Raw genomic sequence first — 20,326 nt, 5'->3', positions numbered from 1 at the left:
CTGTAAAACGTTCTATATGTGCACTCTACAATTTAACACAGCATTTCTACAGTAATAAAGTTACCCCTGTCTTCTTCCTACCTTCCCTGTGTGTGTGTGTGTGTGTGTGTGTGTGTGTGTGTGTCTCCAGGTAAGGCCAATGTGGATGTACAGTGGGATGAGGGCTCAGAGCAGACTGCCCCTGCTGTGCCAGTTCGCATCGTCTTCGTCTTGGTGGTCCATGGCAGAGCGTCTCGGCAGTTCCAACGCCTGTTCAAGGCCATCTACCATACCTCACACTATTACTATATACATGTAGACCAGGTATGACCATCTACCTTACCTCACACTACTACTATATACATGTAGACTACTACAGACCATCTACCATACCTCACACTACTACTATATACCTGTAGACCAGGTACGACCATCTACCATACCTCACACTACTACTATATACCTGTAGAATGCACTGTACATGCAGACCAGGTAAACCTGTAGACCAGGTAAACCTGTAGACCAGGTAAACATGCAGACCAGGTAAACCTGTAGACCAGGTAAACATGCAGACCAGGTAAACATGCAGACCAGATAAACATGCAGACCAGGTAAACATGTAGACCAGGTAAACCTGTAGACCAGGTAAACATGCAGACCAGGTAAACATGCAGACCAGGTAAACATGTAGACCAGGTAAACATGCAGACCAGGTAAACCTGTAGACCAGGTAAACATGCAGACCAGGTAAACATGTAGACCAGGTAAACATGCAGACCAGGTAAACCTGTAGACCAGGTAAACCTGTAGACCAGGTAAACATGCAGACCAGGTAAACATGCAGACCAGGTAAACCTGTAGACCAGGTAAACCTGTAGACCAGGTAAACATGCAGACCAGGTAAACATGTAGACCAGGTAAACATGCAGACCAGGTAAACATGCAGACCAGGTAAACCTGTAGACCAGGTAAACCTGTAGACCAGGTAAACATGCAGACCAGGTAAACATGTAGACCAGGTAAACATGCAGACCAGGTAAACATGTAGACCAGGTAAACATGTAGACCAGGTACACATGTAGACCAGGTACACATGTAGACCAGGTAAACATGCAGACCAGGTAAACATGCAGACCAGGTAAACCTGTAGACCAGGTAAACATGCAGACCAGGTAAACATGCAGACCAGGTAAACATGCAGACCAGGTAAACATGTAGACCAGGTAAACATGTAGACCAGGTACACATGTAGACCAGGTAAACCTGTAGACCAGGTAAACCTGTAGACCAGGTAAACATGCAGACCAGGTAAACATGTAGACCAGGTAAACATGTAGACCAGGTACACATGTAGACCAGGTAAACATGTAGACCAGGTAAACCTGTAGACCAGGTAAACATGTAGACCAGGTAAACATGTAGACCAGGTAAACATGCAGACCAGGTAAACATGCAGACCAGGTAAACATGCAGACCTGTAGATCAGGTACACATGCAGACCAGGTACATATGCAAACCAGGTAAACATGCAGACCAGGTAAACATGCAGACCTGTAGACCAGGTACACATGCAGACCAGGTAAACATGCAGACCAGGTAAACCTGTAGACCAGTTAAACATGCAGACCAGATAAACATGCAGACCTGTAGACCAGGTAAACATGCAGATCAGGTAAACATGCAGACCAGGTAAACCTGTAGACCAGTTAAACATGCAGACCAGGTAAACATGCAGACCTGTAGACCAGGTAAACATGCAGACCAGGTAAACATGCAGACCAGATAAACATGCAGACCTCTATTAATTTACCCACTACCTTTCTTCCCTTCCCCAGCGATCCAACTACCTCCACAGACAGGTGGGGGCTCTAGCGAGCCAGTACTCCAACGTCCGTGTTACTTCCTGGAGGATGTCCACCATTTGGGGCGGGGCGAGCCTGCTCACCATGTACCTGCGTTGCATGGACGACCTTCTCAAGATGGCCGACTGGAATTGGGACTTCTTCATCAACCTCAGTGCAGCCGACTACCCTATCAGGTGGGCATGGAGTGCTCTGGTCAAAAGTAGTGTACTATATAGGGAATAGGGCTCATAGGTCTCCAGTCTAAAGTAGTGCACTATATAGGGAATAGGGCCCATAGGGCTCTGGTCAAAAGTAGTGTGCTATATAGGGAATAGGGCTCATAGGTCTCCAGTCTAAAGTAGTGCACTATATAGGGAATAGGGCCCATAGGGCTCTGGTCAAAAGTAGTGTGCTATATAGGGAATAGGGCTCATAGGTCTCCAGTCTAAAGTAGTGCACTACATAGGGAATAGGGCCCACAAACACACACACACACACACACACACACACACAGAATTCCACATAATGGCGGAAGTTGGTCTGACAGAAGTTCCTGAGTCACTAAGTTCTCTCTACTTCCAACTGGATCTCTTATTGAAGTGAACCAATCCCATGAGCCCTGCGGCCCACTGGACAAAATCCATTCCCCGTCAATACCCAGTGATGACATCAGAGTTGACACGGATCCCAGCGTGCTGCGTTTGTGTGTGTGATCGATGAGTGACGCACAACGCGGACACATGTGCATGCGTGTGTGTGTGTGTGTGTCTGTATGTGTGAATATGTGTGTGTGTGTGTGTGCGTCTGTCTGTCTGTCTGTCTGTCTGTCAGCAGCTAGCAGAGACAGAGGGAAAGACTGGGATGGAGGGAGGAGGAGAGGAGGAAAAGGGAGGAGGAGAGGAGGGAAAAGGAGGAGGGGGAGAGAGGAGGGAAAGGGAGGAGGGGAGGAGGGAAAGGGAGGAGACACACACACACACACACACACACACGCAGAGGTTTGGATGCAGTGACATTGTGGCTTCACCTCTACTGCTTTTCAGCATAGGAAAATTCAATAGGACAGATGGCTGTGTGTGTTCATCTGTCTGTCTGTTCTTCAATTGGAGTTTCTCTCTCTTTCTCTCTCTCTCCCTCTCTCTCTCTCTCTCTCTTTCTTTAATCTCTCATTCACCATGCCATACATCTAACTAATTCTGTCTGCGTCAACTTCAGATTCACATCTGGTGTGTGTGCACGTGTGTGTGTAACCGTATCCTTATTGGCTGTCTCTGCCTAGCGTGTTAGCATTGTGCTCCAGCCTTGATAAGGTACTGTAATACTTGGCTAATGTGAGTGTTAATTAGCAAGCTAATGAAAGAGGCATTAGGAAAGTGTAATTGCTTTGAGAGTTTGGGACTCATGTTCTGTTCAGATGGGAGTAGAGGATTGAGTGCTGTTAGGCGTGTGTTTTGGGGGGAGTTGGGGACGGGGGGCTGTTGGGTGTGTGTGTGTGTGTGTGTGTGTGTGTGTGTGTGTGTGTTAGGTGCTGGGACGATACCAGAATCGAAAATGTAAAAAAATTCCACTGCAAAAATGAGAACGCGAATCAGGCCAAACTCTTTGGTCCTTGTATATAAACTATAGTGTGGTATATCTTGGGAAAAAATAAATAATTGTGACTATTTTCCATCAATAAGTAAATATAATCTCAGCGACTATTTAAGCAATAAACCAAACAACATTATAGCCCCTCCCCCACTAATAACTAGTGATTCCAGGTAAAAACAGCTGTGAGATTCTTACTTTTCCTCTGACACCAAAATGGGAGTGAATGCATTGAAGCACCACATTCATCTGGGATAACGTTGTAGGTTACACCGGGTAAGTATAAGAATATTTATCGGGGGGCCTCGCGAGTGGCGCAGCGGTCTAAGGCACTCCTCACCGTGTTTGAGGCGTCACTACAGACCCGGGTTCGATCCCAGGCTGTGTCACAGCCGGCACGTGACTGGGAGAACCATAAGGTGGCGCGCAATTGGCCCACCGTCATCCGGGTTAGGGGAGGGTTTGGCCGGCTGGGATTTCCTTGTCCTATCTCGCTCTAGCGACTCCTTGTGGTTGGCCTGGAAGCTGACTTCAGTCACCAGCTGGACAGTGTTACCTCCTACACATTGGTGTGGCTTTGGTGTGGCTGGCTTCTGGGTTAAGTGAGCAGTGTGTCAAGAAGCAGTGAGGCTTGGCAGGGTCATGTTTCAGAGGATTCACCTCTCCTGAGTCTGTAGGGGAGTTGCAGCGATGAGACAAGACTATAACTACCAACTACGAAAAAAGGAAATATTATTTGCCAGGGCATATTAGTTCATTATAAATCAATTTTTTACATGGGCTGTGGGAAGCTAATCAACTTTTAAATCACTTCAACTTCAAGATTGCCGTCTTGGTTTAGCTTGGCATTAAATAAACAGCCTATTTTTCATTAATAGCCAAATATAATCTCAGCGACTGTTCAAACAATAAACCAAACAACATTGTATCCGCGTTAGAAAACCCCCAAAATGCATTTTGTTTAGAAAGGATGCTCAAATATTCGGACTCCAGCCGAGAGCATGGGCCTCGATAAACCCTTTCATACCTACAGTGCCTGGTTAGCATCCAAGAGGTTGATTTGGAATTTTGGCCTGTGTTGATTGGCCGTGTGACTGATTGACAGCTGTCTGCTCTCCCCAGGACCAATGAGCAGCTGGTGGGCTTCCTGACAAAGTACCGGGACATGAACTTCATCAAATCCCACGGCAGAGACAACACACGGTGAGACACATGTAGATCTGTGTGTGTGTTTATCTGCTTGTGTGTGTATGTGTGTGTTCATCTGTGTGTGTGTTTGTGTGTGTGTTCATCTGCGTGTGTGTGTGTGTGTGTGTGTCCTTTCCAGGTTCATCCGTAAGCAGGGTCTGGACCGGCTCTTCTTCGAGTGTGACACACACATGTGGCGCCTAGGCGACCGCAAGATCCCAGAAGGCATTGCGGTGGACGGAGGTTCCGATTGGTTCCTTCTGAACCGCATGTTTGTGGATTACATCATCAACTCTGAAGATGAGCTGGTCGTCAGCATGAAGCGCTTCTACGCATACACACTGCTGCCTGCCGAGGTAACACACACACACACACACACACACACACACACACACACACACACACACACACACACACACACACATTCACACACATCTGTTGCACACACACACACACACTATGCAATCAGCACAAACTGCACACTACTGACTATCTAACATATCCCCCCCCCCCTCTCCCTCTCCCTCTCTTTCCAGTCGTTCTTCCACACAGTGCTAGAGAACAGTGCTCACTGTGAGAGTATGGTGGACAACAACCTGCGTATCACCAACTGGAACAGGAAGCTGGGCTGTAAGTGTCAATACAAACACATCGTAGACTGGTGCGGCTGCTCCCCCAATGACTTCAAATCTCCTGACCTGCCACGCTTTCAGGTGAGACACACACACGTACAACGCTCGCTCGCACGCACGCACACACACGCACACACACACACACACACACACAGGGCTGTAAATCTCAGTACATCTCTCTGCCAAGGGTATGAACCCAACTAGCTTAGCTCTAGCTGGCTAACTTCTATGAACCAGACTAGCTTAGCTCTAGCTGGCTAACTTCTATGAACCCAACTAGCTTAGCTCTAGCTGGCTAACTTCTATGAACCAGACTAGCTTAGCTCTAGCTGGCTAACTTCTATGAACCAGACTAGCTTAGCTCTAGCTGGCTAACTTCTATGAACCAGAATAATTTAGCTCTACCTGGCTAACTTCTATGAACCAGAATAACTTAGCTCTAGCTGGCTAACTTATATGAACCAGACTAGCTTAGCTCTAGCTGGCTAACTTCTATGAACCAGACTAGCTTAGCTCTAGCTGGCTAACTTCTATGAACCAGACTAGCTTAGCTCTAGCTGGCTAACCTCTATGAACCAGACTAGCTTAGCTCTAGCTGGCTAACTTCTATGAACCAGACTAGCTTAGCTCTAGCTGGCTAACTTCTATGAACCAGAATAACTTCGCTCTAGCTGGCTAACTTCTATGAACCAGAATAATTTAGCTCTAGCTGGCTAACTTCTATGAACCAGAATAGCAATGAGACAGCTGGCTAACTTCTATGAACCAGACTAGCTTAGCTCTAGCTGGCTAACTTCTATGAACCAGAATAGCAATGAGACAGCTGGCTAACTTCTATGAACCAGACTAGCTTAGCTCTAGCTGGCTAACTTCTATGAACCAGAATAACTTCGCTCTAGCTGGCTAACTTCTATGAACCAGAATAACTTAGCTCTAGCTGGCTAACTTCTATGAACCAGACTAGCTTAGCTCTAGCTGGCTAACTTCTATGAACCAGAATAACTTCGCTCTAGCTGGCTAACTTCTATGAACCAGACTAGCTTAGCTCTAGCTGGCTAACTTCTATGAACCAGAATAGCAATGAGACAGCTGGCTAACTTCTATGAACCAGACTAGCTTAGCTCTAGCTGGCTAACTTCTATGAACCAGAATAGCAATGAGACAGCTGGCTAACTTCTATGAACCAGAATAGCAATGAGACAGCTGGCTAACTTCTATGAACCAGACTAGCTTAGCTCTAGCTGGCTAACTTCTATGAACCAGAATAACTTAGCTCTAGCTGGCTAACTTCTATGAACCAGACTAGCTTAGCTCTAGCTGGCTAACTTCTATGAACCAGACTAGCTTAGCTCTAGCTGGCTAACTTCTATGAACCAGAATAACTTCGCTCTAGCTGGCTAACTTCTATGAACCAGAATAACTTAGCTCTAGCTGGCTAACTTCTATGAACCAGAATATCAATGAGACAGCTGGCTAGGTCTCACTGTGGCACAGCAAATGGACAAGAATAGCTTAACGTTCACAACTAAGTGCTCCTGTCTGTACTTACAGCCTGTGGTTACTTTATTCATCTAACAACTGTTCCAGGGCCAGCGGTGGTTGAGTTCCTGATGATATTGCTGATGACTTGGCCAGAGGAAACTGATTCTAAATCAGCAGTTCTGGGTCAGTGTGTGAGCGTGTGGTTTCTGTAGTGCCTTGTAGCTGGTGGTGTGTGATTGGCAGAGTTGTTATTATAATAATGTTGGGGTTGTTGGACTGTAGAGAGAGGTCTTATGTAGCCCTGACCGAAGGGAAGCACACACACACACACACACACACACAGGGGTTCTGAGGGTTTTCATTCGATTGAGTTTCCTGGACAGTGAGGTCGTCTTTAACTCTGAACCTCCCCCAGCTGAGTACCCCCCCCACGCCAGACTGTGCCACAGGTTCACGGGCACATAGAGCGAGAGAGAGAGAATCTGTCTCCAGTGTGGTAGTTGATCCTGTATTCTGTTGATTTTATGTTCTGCCTACAGTGATTGGCAGCGTGATTGGCAGTAGTGTGGGCCAATCACCAGTCAGCACCACAATGATGTTCTATGTAATTTACATTTTGGTTTCATTTGATGTGATGCTTGGCCCCGGAATAGAACCCAGCTTGTTCTGGAGCTAGTCAGTCCTCAGACGTGTATGTTTGTGTATAATGAACATTATGGAAAGAAGGTTTGTTGTGGTCCTTCCACCCGCATCCTCCACATCAGCCCTACAGTGAGTTATTAGTGAGATTCACAGTGCTAGCCAGGTTTAGGTAAACTGGTTTTTACTAGTGGTTTATTTTTATTATAATTACATGTAGGCCATACTTGGCAGCTAAAAACTTAAATCCATCATGACTGAAGGAAGTATTGATGGAGGAAGCTTCCATGCTGACTGAAGGAAGTATTGATGGAGGAAGCTCCCATGCTGACTGAAGGAAGTATTGATGGAGGAAGCTCCCATCTTGACTGAAGGAAGTATTGATGGAGGAAGTATTGATGGAGGAAGTATTGATGGAGGAAGCTTCCATGCTGACTGAAGGAAGTATTGATGGAGGAAGCTCCCATGCTGACTGAAGGAAGTATTGATGGAGGAAGCTCCCATCTTGACTGAAGGAAGTATTGATGGAGGAAGTATTGATGGAGGAAGTATTGATGGAGGAAGCTTCCATCCTGACTGAAGGAAGTATTGATGGAGGAAGTATTGATGGAGGAAGCTCCCATCTTGACTGAAGGAAGTATTGATGGAGGAAGCTTCCATCCTGACTGAAGGAAGTATTGATGGAGGAAGTATTGATGGAGGAAGCTCCCATCTTGACTGAAGGAAGTATTGATGGAGGAAGCTTCCATCCTGACTGAAGGAAGTATTGATGGAGGAAGTATTGATGGAGGAAGCTCCCATCTTGACTGAAGGAAGTATTGATGGAGGAAGTATTGATGGAGGAAGCTCCCATCCTGACTGAAGGAAGTATAGATAGAGGAAGCTTCCATCCTGACTGAAGGAAGTATTGATGGAGGAAGTATTGATGGAGGAAGCTCCCATCCTGACTGAAGGAAGTATTGATGGAGGAAGTATTGATGGAGGAAGCTTCCATCCTGACTGAAGGAAGTATTGATGGAGGAAGCTTCCATCCTGACTGAAGGAAGCATTGATGGAGGAAGTATTGATGGAGGAAGCTTCCATCCTGACTGAAGGAAGCATTGATGGAGGAAGTATTGATGGAGGAAGCTTCCATCCTGACTGAAGGAAGTATTGATGGAGGAAGTATTGATGGAGGAAGGAAGCATTGTGGGTAGCTGGTAGCCTAGCGGTTAAGGTCGTTGGGCCAGTAACTGCTGGTTCAAATTCTTGAGCCGACGAAGTGATCAATCTGTCGATGTAACCCTTGAGCAAGGCATTTAGCTTCTGATATTTCACTTATAATTCACTGTATCACAATTCCAGTGCGTCAGAAGTTTACATGCACTAAGTTGACTGTGCCTTTAAACAGCTTGGAAAATTCCAGAAAATGATGTCATGGCTTTAGAAGCTTCTGATAGGCTAATTGACATAATTTGAGTCAATTGGAGGTGTACCTGTGGATGTATTTCAAGGCCTACCTTCAAACTCCGTGCCTCTTTGCTTGACATCATGGGAAAATCAAAAGAAATCAGCCAAAACCTCAGAATTTTTTTTTCCAGACCTCCACACGTCTGGTTCATCCTTGGGAGTAATTTCCAAACGCCTGAAGGTACCAGGTTCATCTGTACAAACAATAGTACGCAAGTATAAACACCACTTATTAACAGGCAACACGCAGCCGTCATACTACTCAGGAAGGAGACGCGTTCTGTCTCCTAGAGATGAACGTACTTTGGTGCGAAAAGTAAATCAATTCCAGGACAACAGCAAATAACCTTCGTTGGTTATTACTGCATTGTCGGAACTAGAAGCATAAGCATTTCGCTACACTCGCATTAACATCTGCTAACCATGTGTACGTGCCAAATAAAATTGATTTGATTTGATTTGACAGCAAACAACCTTGTGATGATGCCGGAGGAAACAGGTACAAAAGTATATATATACACAGTAAAATGAGTCCTATATCGACATAACCTGAAAGGCCGCTCAGCAAGAAGCCACTGCTCCAAAACCGCCATAAAAAAGTCAGACTATACGGTTTGCAACTGCACATGGGGACAAATATCACACTTTTTGGAGAAATGTCCTCTGGTCTGATGAAACAAAAATAGAACTGTTTAGCCATAATGACCATTGTTATGTTTGGAGGAAAAAGGGGGAGGATTGCAAGCCGAAGAACACCATCCCAACCATGAAGCACGAGGGTGGCAGCATACCCAAGCATACTTCCAAAGTTGTTGCAAAATGGCTTAAGGACAACAAAGTCAAGGTATTGGAGTGGCCATCACAAAGCCCTGACCTAAATCCTATAGAAAATTTGTGGGCAGAACTGAAAAAGTGTGTGCGAGCAAGGAGGCCTACAAACCTGACTCAGTTACACCAGCTCTGTCAGGAGGAATGGGACAAAATTCACCCAACTTATTATGGGAAGCTTGTGGAAGGCTACCCGAAATGTTTGACCCAAGTTAAACAATTTAAAGGCAATGCTACCAAATACTAATTGAGTGTATGTAAACTTCTGACCCACTGGGAATGTGATTAAATAAATAAAAGCTGAAATAAATAATTCTCTCTACTATTATTCTGACATTTCACATTCTTAACATAAAGTGGTGATCCTAACTGACCTCAGACAGGGAATTTTTACTAGGATTAAATGTCAGGAATTGTGAAAAACTGAGTTTAAATATATTTGGCTAAGGTGTATGTAAACTTCCGACTTCAACTGTATGTATCTATGGCAGATACGCCCTAGTTATGACATTGTGACATCATCAACCCGTGACCATCTGTACCCCCTACATCAGACAGTACCACATACACATAGATAAACATATACTCTCTTCCTCCTCCATCCTCTCTCCCCTTTCACTCTACCATCCCTCTGTCCCCTTCTATCTCTTTCATTCTCTCCCTCTCCCTCCCTCCCTCTCTCTCTCTCTCTCTCTCTCCCTCCCTCCCTCCCTCCCTCCTTCCCCCACAGCAAACGTCCAGGCCTACGTTTTTCGCCCGTAAATTTGAGGCTAGCGTGAACCAGGAGATTGTTACCCAACTGGACAGCTTCCTGTTTGGCCCTTATCCACAGGTGGGTGGAACACACAGAGTACACACAACATACACACACACACACACACACAACATACACACACACACACACAACATACACACACAGACACACAACGTACACACAGTACATACACACACCGTACACATACACACAATGTACACACACTCAGAGTACACAAACACAACACACACACACACAGAGTACACACACACTGATCCCTCTCCTCCAGGAGACCCCAGGGTTCTACTATAACACTGATCCCTCTCCTCCAGGAGACCCCAGGGTTCTACTATAACACTGATCCCTCACCTCCAGGAGACCCTAGGGTTCTACTATAACACTGATTCCTCTCCTCCAGGAGACCCCAGGGTTCTACTATAACACTGATTCCTCTCCTCCAGGAGTCCCCAGGGTTCTACTATAACACTGATTCCTCTCCTCCAGGAGTCCCCCGGGTTCTACTATAACACTGCTCTTCCAGGAGTCCCCAGGGTTCTACTATAACACTGCTCCTCCAGGAGACCCCAGGGTTCTACTATAAAACTGATTCCTCTCCTCAGGAGTCCCCAGGGTTCTACTAATACACTGCTCCTCCAGGAGACCCCAGGGTTCTACTATAACACTGATTCCTCTCCTCCAGGAGACCCCAGGGCTCCAGTCGTACTGGGAGAATGTGTACGATGAGACGGACAGCGTTGCCAGCCTATCAGACAGCCAGCTCACTCACTACCACGCCTTCACACGCATGGGCCTATCACGGGCCGCCACGTCACTGCAGGGCCACCCTGACAACAACAGCTGCAGGTCAGTACGGAAGGTGTGGAGGTGTGTGTGTGTGTGTGTGTGTGTGTGTGTGTGTGTGTGTGTGTGTGTGTGTGTGTGTGTGTGTGTGTGTGTGTGTGTGGGCCTGTGTGTGTACGTCAGTGAATAACTAGCAGAGACCAGATCTCACCATTACCAGGCTAGGAGCTAGGTTTTATCTAGCAGAGACCAGATCTCATCATTACCAGGCTAGGAGCTAAGTTTTATCTAGCGGAGGAGACCAGATCTCACCATTACCAGGCTAGGAGCTAGGTTTTATCTAGCGGAGGAGACCAGATCTCACCATTACCAGGCTAGGAACTAGGTTTTATCTAGCGGAGGAGACCAGATCTCACCATTACCAGGCTAGGAGCTAGGTTTTATCTAGCAGAGACCAGATCTCACCATTACCAGGCTAGGAGCTAGGTTTTATCTAGCAGAGACCAGATCTCATCATTACCAGGCTAGGAGCTAGGTTTTATCTAGCGGAGGAGGCCAGATCTCATCATTACCAGGCTAGGAGCTAGGTTTTATCTAGCGGAGGAGACCAGATCTCATCATTACCAGGCTAGGAGCTAGGTTTTATCTAGCAGAGACCAGATCTCATCATTACCAGGCTAGGAGCTAGGTTTTATCTAGCGGAGGAGACCAGATCTCACCATTACCAGGCTAGGAGCTAGGTTTTATCTAGCGGAGGAGACCAGATCTCACCATTACCAGGCTAGGAACTAGGTTTTATCTAGCGGAGGAGACCAGATCTCATCATTACCAGGCTAGGAGCTAGGTTTTAACTAGCAGAGACCAGATCTCATCATTACCAGGCTAGGAGCTAGGTTTTATCTAGCGGAGGAGACCAGATCTCATCATTACCAGGCTAGGAGCTAGGTTTTATCTAGCAGAGGAAACCAGATCTCACCTTTACCAGGCTAGGAGCTAGGTTTTATCTAGCAGAGACCAGATCTCATCATTACCAGGCTAGGAGCTAGGTTTTATCTAGCGGAGGAGACCAGATCTCATCATTACCAGGCTAGGAGCTAGGTTTTATCTAGCAGAGACCAGATCTCACCATTACCAGGCTAGGAGCTAGGTTTTAACTAGCGGAGGAGACCAGATCTCATCATTACTAGGCTAGGTTTAATCTAGCAGAGACCAGATCTCATCATTACCAGGCTAGGAGCTAGGTTTTAACTAGCAGAGTCTGTCTGCCTGTCTGTCTGTCTGTCTGTCTGTCTGTCTGTCTGTCTGTCTGTCTGTCTGTCTGTCTGTCTGTCTGTCTGTCTGTCTGTCTGTCTGTCTGTCTGTCTGTCTGTCTGTCTGTGTCTGTCTGTGTCTGTGTCTGTGTCTGTGTCTGTGTCTGTGTCTGTGTCTGTGTCTGTGTCTGTGTCTGTGTCTGTGTCTGTGTCTGTGTCTGTGTCTGTGTCTGTCTGTCTGTCTGTCTGTCTGTCTGTCTGTCTGTCTGTCTGTCTGTCTGTCTGTCTGTCTGTCTGTCTGTCTGCATAGGTGTGTGTGTGTGTGTGTGTGTGTGTGTGTGCGTGCGTGCGTGCGTGGGTATGTTGCAAGAGTTCCAAATCAAATATGGAGAATAACTTGTTACATTTAGACAAACAGGCCTCAGTCTCTCAGACTGGCTTTTTCCAGCCATGTAAGTCAGGGGGGGGAGAGGACGGTGTGTGTGTGTGTGTGTGTGTGTGTGCAGGTTATGGGTGGAGTGTGTACACAAGCACAAGGAGACACTTGTTGCTGGTTGGGTGTGTATCAGAAGTGGGGGGCCAATATGTGTGTGTGGGGGGGGTTGAGAGTAGAGTGATCTCTCTGTTCCTTACCAGCTCCTGTGACTGAAGCCCAGTTTGTTCTGACGTGTGTTTGAGTACCATCGAGTGGGTATGACTGTGTCTGTGGACATTTCTAATCAAATCAAACTTTATTTGCCACACGCGCCGAATACAACAAGTGTAGACTTTACTGTGAAATGCTTACTGACAAGCCCTTAACCAACAGTGTAGACCTTACAGTGAAATGCTGACTGACAAGCCCTTAACCAACAGTGTAGACCTTACAGTGAAATGCTTTACTGACAAGCCCTTAACCAACAGTGTAGACCTCACAGTGAAATGCTGACTGACAAGCCCTTAACCAACAGTGTAGACCTCACAGTGAAATGCTTTACTGACAAGCCCTTAACCAACAGTGTAGACCTCACAGTGAAATGCTTTACTGACAAGCCCTTAACCAACAGTGTAGACCTTACTGTGAAATGTTGACTTACAAGCCCTTAACCAACAGTGTAGACCTTACTGTGAAATGTTGACTTACAAGCCCTTAACCAACAGTGTAGACCTTACTGTGAAATGCTGACTGACAAGCCCTTAACCAACAGTGTAGACCTCACAGTGAAATGCTGACTGACAAGCCCTTAACCAACAGTGTAGACCTCACAGTGAAATGCTTTACTGACAAGCCCTTAACCAACAGTGTAGACCTTACAGTGAAATGCTTTACTGACAAGCCCTTAACCAACAGTGTAGACCTCACAGTGAAATGCTTACTGACAAGCCCTTAACCAACAGTGTAGACCTCACAGTGAAATGCTTTACTGACAAGCCCTTAACCAACAGTGCAGTTCAACGAAGGGGGTACCGGTACTGAGTCAGTGTGGAGGTTATATACAGGGGTACCGGTACTGAGTCAATGTGGAGGTTATATACAGGGGTACCGGTACTGAGTCAATGTGGAGGTTATATACAGGGGGTACCGGTACTGAGTCAATGTGGAGGTTATATACAGGGGGTACCGGTACTGAGTCAATGTGGAGGTTATATACAGGGGGTACCGGTACTGAGTCAGTGTGGAGGCTATATACAGGGGGTATCGGTACTGAGTCAGTGTGGAGGCTATATACAGGGGGTACCGGTACAGAGTCAGTGTGGAGGTTATATACAGGGGGTACCGGTACAGAGTCAATGTGGAGGCTATATACAGGGGGTACCAGTACAGAGTCAATGTGGAGGTTATATACAGGGGGTACCGGTACTGAGTCAATGTGGAGACTATATACAGGGGGTACCGGTACAGAGTCAGTGTGGAGGCTATATACAGGGGGTACCGGTACAGAGTCAGTGTGGAGGCTATATACAGGGGGTACCGGTACAGAGTCAGTGTGGAGGTTATATACAGGGGGTACCGGTACAGAGTCAGTGTGGAGGTTATATACAGGGGGTACCGGTACAGAGTCAATGTGGAGGCTATATACAGGGGGTACCGGTACTGAGTCAGTGTGGAGGCTATATACAGGGGGTACCGGTACAGAGTCAGTGTGGAGGTTATATACAGGGGGTACCGGTACAGAGTCAATGTGGAGGCTATATACAGGGGGTACCGGTACAGAGTCAATGTGGAGGCTATATACAGGGGGTTCTGGTACAGAGTCAATGTGGAGACTATATACAGGGGGTACCGGTACAGAGTCAATGTGGAGGCTATATACAGGGGGGTACCGGTACAGAGTCAATGTGGAGGCTATATACAGGGGGTACCGGTACAGAGTCAATGTGGAGGTTATATACAGGGGGTACCGGTACAGAGTCAATGTGGAGGCTATATACAGGGGGTACCAGTACAGAGTCAATGTGGAGGTTATATACAGGGGGTACCGGTACTGAGTCAGTGTGGAGGCTATATACAGGGGGTACCGGTACTGAGTCAGTGTGGAGGCTATATACAGGGGGTACCGGTACAGAGTCAATGTGGAGGTTATATACAGGGGGTACCAGTACAGAGTCAATGTGGAGGCTATATACAGGGGGTACCAGTACAGAGTCAATGTGGAGGTTATATACAGGGGGTACCGGTACTGAGTCAGTGTGGAGGCTATATACAGGGGGTACCGGTACTGAGTCAGTGTGGAGGTTATATACAGGGGGTACCGGTACTGAGTCAGTGTGGAGGCTATATACAGGGGGTACCGGTACTGAGTCAGTGTGGAGGCTATATACAGGGGGTACCAGTACTGAGTCAGTGTGGAGGCTATATACAGGGGGTACCGGTACAGAGTCAATGTGGAGGTTATATACAGGGGGTACCAGTACAGAGTCAATGTGGAGGTTATATACAGGGGGTACCGGTACTGAGTCAGTGTGGAGGCTATATACAGGGGGTACCGGTACTGAGTCAGTGTGGAGGTTATATACAGGGGGTAGCGGTACTGAGTCAGTGTGGAGGCTATATACAGGGGGCACCGGTACCGAGTCAGTGTGGAGGCTATATACAGGGGGCACCGGTACCGAGTCAGTGTGGAGGCTATATACAGGGTAATACGGTACAGAGTCAGTGTGGAGGTTATATACAGGGGGTACCGGTACTGAGTCAGTGTGGAGGCTATATACAGGGTATTACGGTACAGAGTCAGTGTGGAGGCTATATACAGGGGGTACCGGTACTGAGTCAGTGTGGAGGTTATATACAGGGGGTACCGGTACTGAGTCAGTGTGGAGGCTATATACAGGGGGTACCGGTACTGAGTCAGTGTGGAGGCTATATACAGGGGGTACCGGTACTGAGTCAGTGTGGAGGCTATATACAGGGGGCACCGGTACAGAGTCAATGTGGAGGCTATATACAGGGTCTACCGGTACTGAGTCAGTGTGGAGGCTATATCCAGGAGGTACCGGTACTGAGTCAGTGTGGAGGCTATATACAGGGGGCTCCGGTACTGAGTCAGTGTGGAGGTTCTATACAGGGGGTACCGGTACTGAGTCAGTGTGGAGGCTATATACAGGGGGTACCAGTACAGAGCCAGTGTGGAGGCTATATACAGGGGGTACTGGTACTGAGTCAGTGTGGAGGCTATATACAGGGGGTACCAGTACAGAGTCAATGTGGAGGCTATATACAGGGGGTACCGGTACTGAGTCAGTGTGGAGGCTATATACAGGGGGTACTGGTACTGAGTCAGTGTGGAGGCTATATACAGGGGGTAACAGTACTGAGTGTGGAGGCTATATACAGGGGGTACCGGTACTGAGTCAGTGTGGATGCTATATACAGGGGGTACTGGTACTGAGTCAGTGTGGAGGCTATATACAGGGGGTACCAGTACTGAGTCAGTGTGGAGGCTATATACAGGGGGTACCGGTACTGAGTCAGTGTGGATGCTATATACAGGGGGTACCAGTACTGAGTCAGTGTGGAGGCTATATACAGGGGGTACCGGTACTGAGTCAGTGTGGATGCTATATACAGGGGGTACCGGTACTGAGTCAGTGTGGAGGCTATATACAGGGGGTACCGGTACTGAGTCAGTGTGGAGGTTATATACAGGGGGTACCAGTACTGAGTCAGTGTGGAGGTTATATACAGGGGGTACCAGTACTGAGTCAGTGTGGAGGCTATATACAGGGGGTACCGGTACTGAGTCAGTGTGGAGGTTATATACAGGGGGTACCAGTACTGAGTCAGTGTACCCCACAGGTTAGTTGAGGTAATTTGTACATGTAGGTGGGGGCGAAGTGACATTTCCGTGGATGGCTGTACATTTGGGTGAAGATCTGTGTACATTTGGGTGGAGATCTGTGGATATTTGGGTGGATGTCTGTGGATATTTGGGTGTGTAATTGTACTGTTTGTGTATATTTGGGGTTTCCCAGGTATATCCCCAGGGGCCACCCGGTGTCTGTCCATTTGTACTTCCTGTCAGACGTGTTCCAAGGCTACCTGGTTCGTCAACATGCTAGTAACCTAGCAACCAGCCAGCTAGAGACTCTAGAGACTTGGGTCTCCCATAGCAACCACTTCACCCTGGCCCCGGCAACCAACACACTCAACAGACTACAGTTTGCAGAGGTGAGACATGCACGCCCGCACGTACACACACACACACACTTTAAATGTAACCTATCCCTGGTACCTGGGAGAGAGAGAGAGATGGTGGTTCTGTCCCTGCTGATACAGGATTTGGTACCTGAGAGAGAGAGAGAGGTGGTTCTGTCCCTGCTGAAACAGGCTCTGGTACCTGAGAGAGAGAGAGAGAGAGAGATTGTGGTTCTGTCCCTGCTGAAACAGGCTTTGGTACCTGAGAGAGAGTCAGAGAGATGGTGGTTCTGTCCCCACTGAAACAGGCTTTGGTACCTGAGAGAGAGAGAGAGAGAGAGAGAGATGGTGGTTCTGTCCTTGCTGAAACAGGCTTTGGTACCTGAGAGAGAGAGAGAGAGAGATGGTGGTTCTGTCCCCACTGAAACAGGCTTTGGTACCTGAGAGAGAGAGAGAGAGAGATGGTGGTTCTGTCCTTGCTGAAACAGGCTTTGGTACCTGAGAGAGAGAGAGAGAGAGAGATGGTGGTTCTGTCCCCACTGAAACAGGCTTTGGTACCTGAGAGAGAGAGAGAGATGGTGGTTCTGTCCTTGCTGAAACAGGCTTTGGTACCTGAGAGAGAGAGAGAGAGAGAGAGAGAGAGAGAGAGAGAGAGAGAGAGAGATGGTGGTTCTGTCCTTGCTGAAACAGGCTTTGGTACCTGAGAGAGAGAGAGAGATGGTGGTTCTGTCCCCGCTGAAACAGGCTTTGGTACCTGAGAGAGAGAGATGGTGGTTCTGTCCCCGCTGAAACAGGCTTTGGTACCTGAGAGAGAGAGAGATGGTGGTTCTGTCCCCGCTGAAACAGGCTTTGGTACCTGAGAGAGAGAGAGATGGTGGTTCTGTCCCGCTGAAACAGGCTTTGGTACCTGAGAGAGAGAGAGAGAGAGAGAGAGAGAGAGAGAGAGAGATGGTGGTTCTGTCCCTGCTGAAACAGGCTTTGGTACCTGAGAGAGAGAGAGAGAGAGAGAGAGAGATGGTGGTTCTGTCCTTGCTGAAACAGGCTTTGGTACCTGAGAGAGAGAGAGATGGTGGTTCTGTCCCCACTGAAACAGGCTCTGAGTCACTATTTGTTAAGTGTCTTTATTGTCAGGTTGCTGCAGGTTGCTGCTGCCCCCTGGGGATGACATGTGGTACTGGATGTGTCCTGTCACGCTGTCGCTGGAACACTAATTTAATTACCATTTGTTAATTAACAGGGAAGTCGTTAAAAAAAATCAAGTAGTGCACAGGCTGCCATTCAGGGGACTTAGACTCCACCTGGTTATCCTGCTGGAAATCCTTCACACGATTCTCTCTCTCTCTCTACAGTATCTCTGTTTTCATTCAAATCAACCCTCTGTTTCTTGATCTCTCTCTATCTCTTTCTCTGTCCTCCCTCTCCTCCCCTCAGGTGGGTACAGACTGGGACGCCAAAGAGAGAATCTTCAGGAACTTCGGAAGCCTCCTGGGCCCCACGGAGGAGCCGGTTGCCATGCAACGCTGGGGCCGTGGACAGAACGTCACGGTAACCGTGGTCTGGGTGGACCCCACCAACGTCATAGCCGCCACGTACGACATCCTGGTGGACGGCGGGACAGAGTACACACACTACCGGCCCCCGTTAACCGTGCCGTTACGACCCGGCGTGTGGACGCTGCGTGTGTTGCATCACTGGAACCTGCTGGCCTCCACCAGCTTTGTGGTTTCACCTCTGGAGCACCACGGCCAGCAGCCTATACGCCAGGGTAAACACACACACACACACACACACATACTGGACTGAGGACTAGAACCTGGACACCTCGATATACATCACCTGGAACACACTAATACACACCAAACCACACACATTCACAACCTATACGCCAGGGTAAACACACACACCAAACCACACACACACACATTCACAGCCTATCCTGTAACACCTATATGGAATTTAAATAATTGGTATCTCCCTTTCGCCCCTCCCTCCCCTCCCCCCCCACCCCTCCTCTCCTTCCTTCCTTCCCCCCACCCCTCCTCTCCTCTCCTCTCCTTCCTTCCTTCCTCCCCCCCACCCCTCCTCTCCTTCCTTCCTCCCCCCCCACCCCTCCCCTCCTCTCCTTCCTTCCTTCCCCCCCCACCCCACCCCTCCCCTCCTCTCCTTCCTTCCTTCCTTCCCCCCCCTACCCCTCCCCTCCTCTCCTTCCTTCCTTCCTTCCTTCCCCCCCCCACCCCTCCTCTCCTCTCCTCTCCTTCCTTCCTTCCTCCCCCCCACCCCTCCTCTCCTTCCTCCCCCCCCCCCACCCCTCCTCCCTCTCTCTCTAGAAGACACAGTGAAGCTCCACAGCGGGCCGGTCCGTAACTCCTACATGGATCAGAGTTTCCACGGCCTCAACCCCATCCTCAACCTCCCAGTGCACCTGGGACAGGTGGAGGAGGCGGAGTTTAAAGCATCACTGACAGGGGCGGAGCTCCAGAGCTGGGTGGACCATCTCCTGGCAGGGGTGTGGTCCGCAGCGGACGTGTGTTCTCAGGGTCCTAGCTCCTGTCCCGTTATGCAGCGGTGTCGGGAGACGGGATGGAGCGCGCTCAGTCCCGACCCCAAGTCTGATCTGGGTCCCCCCAGAGGGAACGGACGGATTAGGTAGCACCGTCGCCACGGCTACTGCTACAGCCAACCAATGGCTTGGAGGATGAGCTGACGGGAAACGTTTTAGTGTGTGGTGAGATGGTCTGCCATGGCGTAACTCAGGAGCCAGGTAGGAAAGAAGGTTAGAAGAAAAAGGCTGTGGACTGAAACCAAGAAGAAATGAGATCAGGAGCAGAGTCATCCTCTTCAGCATCAGGTGGCGCCACCTTCTGTCTCGGAGGCTAAACTGACTGATTAGTTGAATTTGATTTATTTATTGATTGTTGTGTGGCACCCTTTTCCCTATATAGTGCACTACTTTAGACCAAAGCCCTAAGGGGAGTAGGGTGCCATTTGGGACAAATACTCATGCCTGGAGAAGAGGATGGAGGAACACGACACCGTTCTCTGAAAGGAGATGGAGGAACACGACACCGTTCTCTGAAAGGAGATGGAGGAACATGACACCGTTCTCTGAAAGGAGATGGAGGAACACGACACCGTTCTCTGAAAGGAGATGGAGGAACACGACACCGTTCTCTGAAAGGAGATGGAGGAACACGACACCGTTCTCTGAAAGGAGATGGAGGAACACGACACTGTTCTCTGAAAGGAGATGGAGGAACACGACACCGTTCTCTGAAAGGAGA

At 48.3% G+C, this 20,326-nt stretch overlaps 1 protein-coding gene across 1 annotated transcript in view; it reads left to right on the top strand.

The window, feature by feature from the left end:
• The window catches only part of LOC110485332 (xylosyltransferase 1), a 48,342-nt gene extending 28,541 nt beyond the window's left edge, over positions 1-19,801 (top strand). The window contains exons 3-12 of the mRNA XM_090197772.1: positions 131-303; positions 1,815-2,017; positions 4,530-4,610; positions 4,735-4,951; positions 5,132-5,308; positions 10,356-10,457; positions 11,080-11,243; positions 16,883-17,078; positions 18,477-18,810; positions 19,373-19,801. Of these exons, the coding sequence (XP_090053898.1) occupies positions 131-303; positions 1,815-2,017; positions 4,530-4,610; positions 4,735-4,951; positions 5,132-5,308; positions 10,356-10,457; positions 11,080-11,243; positions 16,883-17,078; positions 18,477-18,810; positions 19,373-19,695 (1,970 nt within the window). The 3' untranslated portion in view covers positions 19,696-19,801. The remainder of the gene's footprint in view (positions 1-130; positions 304-1,814; positions 2,018-4,529; positions 4,611-4,734; positions 4,952-5,131; positions 5,309-10,355; positions 10,458-11,079; positions 11,244-16,882; positions 17,079-18,476; positions 18,811-19,372) is intronic.
• Positions 19,802-20,326: the final 525 nt, after the last annotated feature.

Source organism: Oncorhynchus mykiss, chromosome 13, assembly GCF_057628025.1.
Source record: "Oncorhynchus mykiss isolate SJ-2025 chromosome 13, ASM5762802v1, whole genome shotgun sequence".
Taxonomy (NCBI): Eukaryota; Metazoa; Chordata; class Actinopteri; order Salmoniformes; family Salmonidae; genus Oncorhynchus; species Oncorhynchus mykiss.
Note: the sequence above shows the minus strand (reverse complement) of the source record. Positions and strands in the feature narration are given on the sequence as shown.